The 11,848-nt window shown below is 47.0% G+C and overlaps 1 protein-coding gene across 3 annotated transcripts in view; it reads right to left on the bottom strand.

Annotated features, from left to right (window-relative positions):
• Positions 1 to 5,101: 5,101 nt before the first annotated feature.
• Positions 5,102 to 11,848, bottom strand: part of disp1 (dispatched homolog 1) — a 117,148-nt gene continuing 110,401 nt past the window's right edge. For all 3 annotated transcript variants that reach the window (XM_084001152.1, XM_084001154.1, XM_084001153.1), the window contains 4 exons: positions 11,690 to 11,787; positions 9,272 to 10,861; positions 8,220 to 8,483; positions 5,102 to 7,445 (listed from right to left, as the gene is read on the bottom strand). In XM_084001152.1, coding sequence (XP_083857278.1) covers positions 5,643 to 7,445; positions 8,220 to 8,483; positions 9,272 to 10,861; positions 11,690 to 11,787 — 3,755 coding nt within the window. In that variant the 3' untranslated portion in view covers positions 5,102 to 5,642. The remainder of the gene's footprint in view (positions 7,446 to 8,219; positions 8,484 to 9,271; positions 10,862 to 11,689; positions 11,788 to 11,848) is intronic.

Here is an 11,848-nt window from a genome sequence, read left to right as displayed (position 1 = left end):
AAAAACTTGTCTGTTAAGCCCTTACATTTTTTTTACGTAAACTGAAGAACAATAAAGATTGTACGTTCCAGTATTGAGTGGAGTCATTTGGTTCCTGAGTGCTGAAGAGTATAGATAGATAGATAGATAGATAGATAGATAGATAGATAGATAGATAGATAGATAGATAGATAGATAGATAGATAGATAGATAGATAGATAGATAGATAGATAGATAGATAGATAGATAGATAGATAGATAGATAGATAGATAGATAGATAGATAGATAGATAGATAGATAGACAGATGTTTTTTTTCTCTGGCTGTTCGTGTCAGCCATGAGTGAGTGATTGGTGTTAATTAGTGAGAGTCTACTGGTGCCACATGAAGACTGTTTATAATTGCCCTGGGTGTGTCACATAATGACGCCATTTCATCTCAGCAGCAACTGCGAATGATATCATCTCCCTAAGCGCTTGGGTTTGTCGGCCTGTAAGATGAGAGTGAATCAGAGGTCAGGCCGTTTCCTTTCATTCCAGCTCTGTGTCTGAAAACAGGAAGCTACTGGGCAGAGGAAAGCTTCCGTCCTGTTGGCCCCGGCCGCCTGCATCCTCCCAGCCTTTATGAGCCAGCTGTTCTGAACATTACAGCCTGTCTGCAGGCTCCTGCTGCTTATACACTGTGGACAGTCCATTAATCTGAACCCAGTGCCACATTAATATCTGCCCAGTCTGCTTTTATTACACTGCCGTTAATATTTTCTGGGATTTTTGTTAGTGCCCTTAAGATGTAGTTTTGCCTGAGAGAATGAAGGGCCCCAAAAAGAGTCTGCATGTGTTATTAAAACATGTATTTATCATAAAATGAAATGTTCAAACATTTTTATTGTTCAGTTTGCATCTAATACAGATAACACCAATTCAGTTGTTGTTTGGGATTATTTAGATATGTTGTGCAAGGGGAAGTTATTGTAGTTCATCCTGATTTAATCAAGAACGTCTGTACCAAAGTTCAGGGAAATCACTGCTCAAAACCACAAATGTTAACTATGTGCTCATGGAGTCAGATTCATCCTCTGCAGAACGTGAACCTCCATTTAAAATGACAAGGCAAGATTTATTAATGTGGAAAGTGGTAGGCCAAACAAAATTGCCATCTCTTCAGCCACACTGTCAGCATGGCTCTAAACATAACAGCAATAGATAAACAGAGGAGTTTAAAGGATGAAATGTATTCAAACTTGCTCCGTCTGTTTACATTTTAATGCGCTGATTATTATTGTTTTTGCCATAATGAAGTAATAGAAAAGAAGTTTTCTGAGCCCAAGTAAAGTAAAATATATAAATAAATGGTGTGGTTTTGCAGCAGTAAAAATAAAACACAATGTTTGGGAGGTTAGATTAACTCTGTATAGACGTTTTCCTCATGTTCTATTGGTTTTATAATAACATGAAAACATCCATCTGCCAGTAGCTCTACTGATTTAATGGGATGTTTTCATAGGTGACTATTCTGTAAACTGTTTCTTGTCTGTAACAACATCTATTGCACGTCTGTCCGTCCTGGGTGAGGGATCCCTCCTCTGTTGCTCACCCTGAGGTTTCTCCGATTTTTCCCTGTTAAAAGGGTTTTCCATGGAGTTTTTCCTCAGTCGATGTGAGGGTCTAAGGACAGAGGATGTTGTTATGATGCCATGTAAAGCCCTTTGAGACAAACTGTTTGTAAAAACGGGCTATACAAATAAAATTGCCTTGCCTTGCCTTGCCTTGCCTATTCTCTTGTAATTTTCTATGCTGTGTTCTTTTAGTGTTATTTTGAATGTAGATTTATGGAGCAGAAGTGAAAGAATAGTTAATATTGGGGGAAAAAAGAAGAAAACTTCAGTTCCTCCAGTGAGCTTAAAAGAAAGAAGGAAAACCTGTTTCACTTCCATGAATCTGGCCCAGTCCAATGGCTCCACCAAAATCTAATTTGAAAAGTGGAAGCAAATGTTTACCTTGTAAACAAGCTCTCCAGCTCTGTGGGCTCTTCACAGTTATTTCAGGCCTGCAGAATATACTTAGAACAGACACACATGCTGCTGAGATTCTCCCCTCGCAGGGAAATGTAATAAACCCTGCCCCATGGCCATAGTTAATATTTGACCTCTGTTTAAGCAAATATAATTACAGGGATGCTCACGCAAGCCTGAGTAGAGCTCCTCTGGGGGAAGTGGACTCGTCTTCACTGCAGTGATTGAGCGTGGGGCCGAGTGGAAGCAGCTGAGGGGGATCTGAGGCCGAGGGGAACACAAGTCTGAGCTGTATGAGCCAAAATAAGATCTTTCCTTCAACGTAGAAGCATCAAGCGAGCCCAGTGTGGGTGGTTTACTTATGTAATGTGTTTTATACAACTTGTTTGTTTGTTGAAGTTTGTTTTGGGGTTACGGGGTGTGAAGGGGTTAAGGGAGGGGGGGGTTCAGTGGTACTTTTCCTCCACCATCAGCCACCCATGCTCCAGCAGTTATTCTGAGCCAAAGATAGCGTTTCACACTGAGACTAATGTCTTATGATGAGTTAATTATGCGAAGTGTCTGGGACACTAAATGAGAGAGTAAATCTGACTGGCGCTGGAGTTCCACATCAAAAGACAGTTGATGAGATGTGGGATCTCTGGAACATTTCACTCAACAATCAGATCAACAAACAGCCAAAAAGATAAAATGAACTCATGCTTGGCGTCCCAGTGTGAATGTCAGCAGCCACAACCCCCCCCCCCCCCCCCCCCAGCTCTAACCCAGTGAGGAACTGACCATCAGCCCACTGGGAGCAGAGCGGCCTTCACATTCCACACTGGAGGACAGACGTCGGCAGAAAGACGATCAGAGGGGACTGCTTCTTTTCCCAACGCTCTGAGGGAAACAGGTGTTTTCTGCACCGTGGTCTGAATGGAGTTTAGTATCAGAAAGAAAAGAGGAAGAAAGCGAAGGTAAAAGGGATCAGGAGCAGGAAAGAGGAATGAAAAGGAGAGGGGGGGTATTACCCCTCCTTCTACCCCTGGACATTTTTGTCTCTGGATGTCCCGAATTTCAGAATTAAAGTCCATCTTTTGGACCCGTAATGAATTTTAACCACATCCATGACCCTTCACTGGACATAAATGTCCAATAGGTTTTTTAATGTAAAATTAAAGTAAAAACTTTAACTAACATCACCATGAAACTTGTTTTTTTTGTGTCAAATTTCATGTTTAAACATGTAAATGAGGCAATATCTGTTGAAATATGCACTAATTTCCAGAACTGAAATCTGAACAATAGATAATACAGATACTTCCATTTCGTTGACATATTAGAGTCAGAAGTTTTCACTGAGGGGATTTTGGATATCTGTTTTTATCAACTGTCACCAGCCATAAAGCCCATAGAGCCCCATATAAATTTTGCAGCAAAAACAACTGGCCAGGAAGGGGTTAAAAATGTTGAAACCCATGTCAAAACTGATTTTCATGTTTAGTCAAGACCCAGCCCTATATGTATCACAAATGTATTTTGGGAGTAACTGATTGAAATGACTGAAATTTTGTCCAGGGGTCATGGAAGTGGTAGAAACTGAAGGATCATCCGAGGGTTAAATCTGAATCTGCTGAATCCAGGAGCGTTTTGATCCATAGAACTTGTTGCACTGTCAAGTAGCTGCTGTGTAACTGACTTGACCTCCAGTCGCACCAGTGAAGCTCTACAATGCAGGAGCGGTCATAAGGGCCTACCAAGTGAAGCAGACACACACTAACAGAGTTTTTGGCCACATGGGGGCAGCGGCAATAAGCTATGAACTAATGAACATGGTCTCTTCACAGTTTACCAACAGTCCAGCACACCTGGTGAAAAAGCTCAATAAAGATTTTCTTTTAGCCTGGTTCACCTGCTAACCCTGTCTTCCACAGCTAGCAGCTAACTCTGCTAGTCTGTAGTTTGGTGCTGGGAAAGTTGCAACAGTGATTTTATCAGTGTCAAACAAAATGTTGCTAAATAGCATGTTACATGAATACAAAAGCAGAGAGGGAGAGAGAACCGCAACAGTGAGGTGGAGGGAGAAGCTGAAAGTCTAACAGTCAGTACAGTGGTGGGGAGCTGAGGGGGGATCATCTTCATACCTTGCATTGTTATTGAAAATATATTAATTCCAGTGACTATAAAACTGGACATGAAAAGCCTCAGTTCTGCTTTGATATTTTCACAACAGTTTGGAAAACTTTAACAGACAAACCGCAGCCTTGATTCAATGTGCAAACAGGAACAACAGTCAGCAGATTTTTTTTGTTCCAGTGTTGCCAAGGAAATATTACAAAAGAGTAACTCATTCAAAATATATATTTGTTAGACAAGCAAAAAAAAAAGAAGAAAAAAACAGCCAGTGCTAATGGCAGCTGGGCTGTTTTCTTAGTGCTTTGTGCCAGAGCGTTGTCTCCCTGTAATTAAGGCTGTCTGCCTCAGCAGGCCTTAAAGCTCAGAGCTCCTCTCACTTACATCTATTAAGCCTCACAAGCTCATAACGTATCTGTGGCAACCTCTTTCACCCCTGTTTCTAGAAAAAAATAATCATTTTATGATCATATCTACGTACTGATGTGATTCCCAAACCCATTTCCAAACCTCAACAGGTTGCCAATAGAAACGCAGTTGATGTTCTTTGACTCATGGGCTTCAGACGATGAGATCTGTATCACACCTCGTAATAAAATCGGATCCATTATTCTTGTGTAAATCAAGTCTGCGTGAACCCAGAGAACAGGCGGCCCAGCCCAGTTCAGATCCATTCACTGACCTCAGGCCAGATGTAACAGATAGCACTGAAGGCGCCGGCAGTCCTGAGACAATGGAACAGGTGTAGCACTGTTATGATTAAAGATACACCCCTTCTTCCACTGCAGCCTCCACTCATTTTATGCTTTGTGTGTGTGTGTGTGTGTGTGTGTGTGTGTGTGTGTGTGTGTGTGTGTGTGTGTGTGTGTGTGTGTGTGTGTGTGTGTGTGTGTGTGTGTGTGTCAGGAGGAGCACACAATGGCAGACAGCAGGACAATAGTGATAAAAAAGACATTTTAATCATACAGTACATCTTTTTATCTGAGGCATGTGGCGACTTGAAGACAAGAGCACACTGAGAATTCATCACTAGCTCCCACAAATACAAAAAAAAAAAGTGTCAGGCAACAACTCTTTTATCAGCTTGTAAAATGTGGCACACTTCTGCTAAAGTTCATGTGATCATATCCAACAACAAATATTTATTACTACACACAATATCACAATATTTACTGTACGATTTCCTGACGGTGCAAATGGCTGCTGTACACTTAACACTTAACGTCTGCAAGATTTTAATGTGTGTGGAGGGAAAAATGATTTGCTTCATCAAGAGAGTGAGTGTGTGTTTCACTGTAAAATCAAACATAATCTGACATGTGAAGAACTGGTGAGTACAAAAAAGAAAAATGTAAACAGAATATATTTAGTGGGTCCGTGCTGTATTATGAAACACACTGAGGCACTTGGTCAGCAAACACATACTAAACACTGTTTAATTGCACGGAAACATCGAGTGAGTCATTCCTCTTTTTTTTTTTCTTCTTAGACATCTGCTTTTTGTTCCAGATTGAGTTATAGTAAAATATCAATTTATGGTCAACATAAGCTTTCTGAAGAGGGGTTAGTGTTTATTGCAATAGGAGGCACACTGGTTTCACTTTTTGGCATGTTAAACTCTGAAGCTGAATTGCACTTCACTTTCAATGTCCTGTTAAAACAGTAGAGCTTCTTTGGAGAGGCGGAGGACGCCCGCTCGCTTCTGGAGGTCTGCTTGCACTTTTTGACACTTTGCTCCCGTGTGACGGGAATACTTTCGAGCTTCTCCTGGTTGCCAGGGATTTTACAACAAGCGTCTGTTTGCGTTGTTGTTTCTGTGGTTGTGGCGGATACGTGGTTGTCGCCACAACAGTGGACTCTGTCCCTCGCCTTCTGTCTCTCGTGACAGGCTGTGTGTGATGAGGGGGAGGGGCACCGAGTCGGGGCTGCGCCGCTGTCGAGACTCGATTGACTAATTTCATGTCTGTGATCTTCCTCTGGACCTGGACCTGGACCTGGACCTGGACCTGGACCTGCAGCTGGGCCCGTGTCCCGGTTTGAAGGCGAGGCCGTGGGTCTCTGTTCTCTGGCCGAGGCGGGCTGCAGGTTTGCCGCGTGGACGCAGTACTTCCTGAGATGGCAGCTGTGTGCGGGTCCCTGGCGGGGGGCCACTCGGCCCTGGGGACAGTGGTGGAAGTGGGCGGGGGGACAGTGGACGTAGTGCATGCGGCACTCCATGTGTGTGTAGACTGGGTCCAGGTTAGAAGGTAAGAGGGGAACACTCTGCTTGCACGGTGTGTTTCCTGAGCGAGGAAAGAGCTGCGGGGTGGGGGGACAGGAAGTGGAGTCCTGGGGGGGCTGGGTGCAGGGGTGGGGGGTCAACTGCTGAGCCAGGTGAGGAGGAGGAGGAGGGGGCGGGTCCCCGCAGGTGCAGCTAGTGTTCTGAGAGTACTGGCACCTGGACGGTGTGCTCAGTGTGGCTACGAGTCCGTTCTCAGGCTCAGTCTTGTTCTTGTAGTGGATTTGGGAGTAAGGGGCTGTGTGGTGCTGGGGGGGGGCTCCGTTATAAAACTGAGTACAGACTTCGTGCTCGTCTCGAGGTATGTCTTCAGTCTTCTGCCCCGAGGCCAGCGGCTCCAGCTCGTAGTGCTCCACCTGCCCCCCCCGGCCGTCCAGCTGGTACTTGGCCTGACCGGAGCCTTTCCCTCCTGGTGCGGGGTGTGAGGCGGTGGCCTCGGTGAAGGCCTGGCACTGCAGCTTCTTGGGCAGGGGGATCTGTCCGCAGGTCCCCTGGGGGCCCAGGCAGCGGCACATGCACTGGAAGAAGAAGGTGGCGAAGGCCCAGCTGATGCACATGATCAGCATCATGAACGTGCCCAGCTGGGTGTAGGCCAGCACGGTGGAGGGCATCATCATCGCCCCGGCGACGAAGGTGGTCAGCGCCGCCATGGCGATGGCCGAGCCCATGCGGCTGAGGGAGAAGATCACCTTCCCCTCGCGGTCCGACTCCGGGGCCAGCCGGTAGGCCACGCCGTAGTGCACGGCGAAGTCCACCGACAGCCCCACGGCAACGGAGATGGTAACCGACTCCAGGACGTTGAGCTCCCAGCCCAGCAGCACCAGGGAGCCCACCGTCACGAAGATGGTCCCGGCGATGGACAGGATGGCGTACAGGCTGATGATGACGTTCCAGGTGGTCAGGAGCATGACGCTGAAAGCCACGGCCACCGACAGCGCCATGGCGACCAGAGTGCCGTCCGACAGGCTGTCCTGCAGGTCGTAGAACTCCAGGTTGCTGATGAACCAGCCGTGACTCAGACCAGCGGGGGCGTAGCGCAGCTCCTCCGTGATCCAGGCGTCCACCTAACACACACACACACACACACACACAGTCATTCATGTCAGGAGAATTACAGCTGTGTTCAGTCCAAGAGTCCAGTCAGTGCAACATACAGAGAAACTATTTAAAGGGATAGTTCACCCAAAATTCAAATTTCACTCATTATCTACTCACCCTCATGTCGACTAAGAGCTGTGAGAATTTTCAGAGTCCTCCGTTCCTTCTCTGAGTTACGGGGGGGTCCGCGTAGCAGTATTTGTCCATATAATGGTTGTGAATGGATACCAACTTTCTTCGTCCAAAAAGACACACCAAAAAACATCCAAATACCTCCATACTGCTCGTCTGTAATGTTCCTCTTGTATTGAAGCCCCGACATGAGAAATTGTTCCGCCGGTCAGTGCAAATGATTTGCACTGACACAGGAAGAGCAGTGAACTGAGACACTGGGAGCTTCCGCTACAAACAAGCTTAAAATATAGACTTATTTAATTTTTTTCGGAACAATTTCTCATGTCAGGGCTTCAATACAAGAGGGACATTACAGACGAGCAGTATGGAGGTATTTGGATGTTTTTTGGTGTGTCTTTTTGGACGAAGAAAGTTGGTGTCCATTCACAGCCATTGTATGGACAAATACTGCTGCGCGGACCCCCCCGTAACTCAGAGAAGGAACGGAGGACTCTGAAAATTCTCACAGCTCTTAGTTGACATGAGGGTGAGTAGATAATGAGTGAAATTTGAATTTTGGGTGAACCATACCTTTAACATAAAGTATGAAGCGCTGCAGACCATACCTCTCTGTAGAACTGGAACATCTTCTCATAGGCCAGCGTGAATAGATAGGTGCTCTGGAACTCTAGAACTATGGCTCTGATGGTGTCGTTGATATCAAACCGGGGCCCGGGGGTCTTGCTGTCCAGGTGGTAGTTTGTACTGCGATCCAGCTCCATGATTGCTCTTTTGATGCACAACTCAAAGACGTCAGGTCTGTAGGGGAAGGTGGACTGACTGCAGCAGGGGTAGATGGAGCCCTCGGCACAATCCTGGTTGTCCATCCACTGTTAAAACCGGGTGAAAAGAAAAGTGACAGTCAAAGATTAAACTTGGTTCTAGTTAATCACACTTCGTTGTTGCAGCTTTTTTAGAAGTTAAAGGAGACATACTCTGCCCCTTTCCCAAATTTTTAAATAGTTCCCAGGTGTCTTAAAGATATGTCTGTGACATGCTTCAGTCAAAATACCTGAAGGTTCAAACATCACAACTCTCTTTTAATCAGTGTCTGTCCCTTTAAATGCAAATGAACCACTGCTCACTTCGCCTCACCTCCTCTACCAGTACCAGTACTCACTGGTAGTGGTGGTATTATGCAAATTCAAAAACTAATGACATCTTTGAATGACAACAGCTCGTAAAACCACATGGATTTCAACCTCGGGAATCTGCACATTACAGATTTCTTTGTCAATTCTCACATTTTGGCGGCCAGAAGGCAAGACAAACACCTAACTATATGTTAAAGAGCTAAGAGAACCAGAAATAGTAGGAACATACTGCACACTGGACTGGACTAGAGGATCTTTTTTTTTTTTTTTTTCCAGAGCAACGCGTTTCGGATGTGGCTTCTTTTAGGCTCACATGCCAAACGCGTTGCTCTGAAGTAAATAAAAAAAAGATCCTCATAATCCAGTCCAGTGTGCGGTATGTTCCCACTATTAGTGGCTCTCTTAACTAGTTTATTCCTTCGCCACACTACCGGCACCTCGACTGTGGCTGTGCACGGGCGTTTTTCTATTTTTTGATATGTCCCCTTTAAGACATTCAAATAAATCAGACTTGATGGACTGACCTGTTTGAATGTCTCAATGAAGCAGCTGGTAAAGTCCTGCTCCTCTGACTGAAAGACAAAGCTCTGGTTCCTCAGCTTCTGGCAGAAGTTGAGGATCCACAGCTGAGATGCTGGACTGGAGATGTTGAAGCTCTTGTCCAACATCAGCTTTCCCTTGTTCTTGGGGTTCAGGGGGTCCCCGTTATCCACGGGCGTCACCCCCCAGATGATGGTTATGGGCATGTGAAGGTCCTCGCCGTGGTGAACCCTCTCGAACATGAAGAGCTTCTTGTACTCGGCGTCGTAGCGTTCGAACGGGTGAGAGGAGCGGAACACCTGGAACTCTGCCAGCTCCAGAGAGGGGAGCTTCATCTTTGGGTTGACGCAGACCACGTAGGCCCCGCCCACCGTGATGGCGAAGAACCAGACCAGCCAGAGGTAGCGCAGCTTGATGACGATGCAGGGGAGCACCTTCTCGAAGAAGATCCTGGAGGCCTCGGACACGGTGAACAGACACTTGTTGGCTTTCTGACACACGCCGGCCCAGAAGGTGCGCGTGCAGCAGCCCGTCTGCTGCTGCGGAGGCTTGGCGCAGGTCAACATGTTGGGCAGGTAGCGCTCGTGCAGCACCACCACCGCCGGGAGCCACGTCACCATGAGGATGTAGTTGACCAGGATGGCGGTGCCGGCGTAGACGCCGAAGCAGCGGATGGCGGTGATGTTGCTGACGTAGTTGGCGTAAAAAGCGGCGGCCGTGGTGAAGCTGGTGACGAACATGGACAGGGCGGCGTGCTGCAGCGTCACGCCCACCGTCTCCGCCAGCTCCGCGTGGGGTTTGTCGAACTTGGTGTAGTTCCACACGTCGCAGAGCACGAAGGCGTCGTCGGCTCCGATGCCGACCAGGATGATGAGCGCCGTGAGGTTCATGAAGGGGAAGAACTCAAAGTTGAAGACCATCCGGTAGAGGAAGTAGGAAACGATGAGCGAGCTGATGATGGCTATTATCGTCATCAGCGTGATGAAAATGGAACGCGTGTACACACACATGACCACCAGGACGATGACGATGGCTATGGCGGGGTACACGGTGTCGGTGAGGAGGTAATCCTGAAACAGGTCGTGTTTGATGCCGAACTCGATCCCCGTGACGGTGGTGATGCCGTCCGACGAGTTCCAGTTCTCGAAATTGTCCAAGTAGATGTTCATCATGGACTCTCCTTTCTCTGTGGGGGAGAACAGCATGCTGTACTTCAGCACGGGCGGAGGGAACTCCAGGCTCTTGGGACTGAGGAAGTCCTTGTCCACCAGGAAGTGGAGGATCTGGTACACGGCGTTGTACTTGGTGCACTTCCGGGGAACGCTGGCGCACTTGAGCTGGTCTTTGCGCCGCAGGGCCATGTCCCAGCAGTCGGGCGCCAGGGTGCCGTTGTGGTAGTACTTGGCGCACGAGCGCAGGATCTTGAGGGTGTGCGATACGTCGCGCTCCGTGATCTTCTGGCAGGACGAGCGGTTGGTGAGGACGGCGATGTAGTTCCCCAGGGTCCAGCTGGGGCAACAGGAGGCGTCGTTGGTGCGCTGGCACAGGCTCCAATAGTCCCGATGGGAACGCACCTGGGGACGGAGACCAGAAGTCATTAAAGCGATAGTTCACCCAAGATTGACATTTCACTCATTATCTCCTCCCCCTCATGTGGACTAAGGGCTGGGAGAAGTTTCAGAGTCGTGGCTTCTCTGAGTTACAGGGGGTCTCGGCGTAGCAGTGCATGTCCATATAACGGTTGCAAATGGATACCAACTGTCTTCGTAACAAAAAGACACACCAAAAAACATCCAAATACCTCCATGCTGCTCGTATGTAATGTCCCTCTTGTATTGAAGCCCCGAAATGCGAAACTGTCCCGAAAAAAATTAAATAAGTCTATATTTCAAGCTTGTTTTGTAGCGGAAGCTTCTCGAAGCTCCTCTTCCCGGTTCGTCAAATTTGGACGGACCAGGGTCTGTCCTCTTCCCAGTTCGTCCAAATTTGACGAACCAGGAAGAGGAGCTTCCGCTACAAACAAGTTTGAAATATAGACTTATTTAATTTTTTTCTGGACAATTTTGCATTTCGGGGCTTCAATACAAGACGGACATTACATACGAGCAGCATGGAGGTATTTGGATGTTTTTTGGTGTGTCTTTTTGTTACGAAGACAGTCGGTATCCATTTACAACCGTCATATGGACATGCACTGCTACGCCGAGACCCCCTGTAACTCAGAGAAGCCACGGAGGACTCTGAAACTTCTCCCAGCCCTTAGTCCACATGAGGGGGAGTAGATAATGAGTGAAATTTCAATGTATCCCTTTAACAAGTGGATGAAGAACAAAAAAAACAAAAAAACATGCTGGCCACTCAGGCATAATGCCTCAGGTTTTACTGCTGGTCCTTAAACGCACCCTGGTGTTGTCCAGATTGCACATTGATTTGATGGCCTGAATACTCCACAGGTTCTTCCCTTCAGCTGATGTGAACACCAGGCGGGCGTAACTGTCACCTGCATGAAGAAAAAAAGCTTTGATCACTCAAAGGAGAAAACAAGCTTTGCTGAAATAATA

Source organism: Trachurus trachurus (assembly GCF_905171665.1).
Source record: "Trachurus trachurus genome assembly, chromosome: 24".
Classification (NCBI taxonomy): Eukaryota; Metazoa; Chordata; class Actinopteri; order Carangiformes; family Carangidae; genus Trachurus; species Trachurus trachurus.
This window is presented reverse-complemented; position numbering and strand designations above follow the sequence as displayed.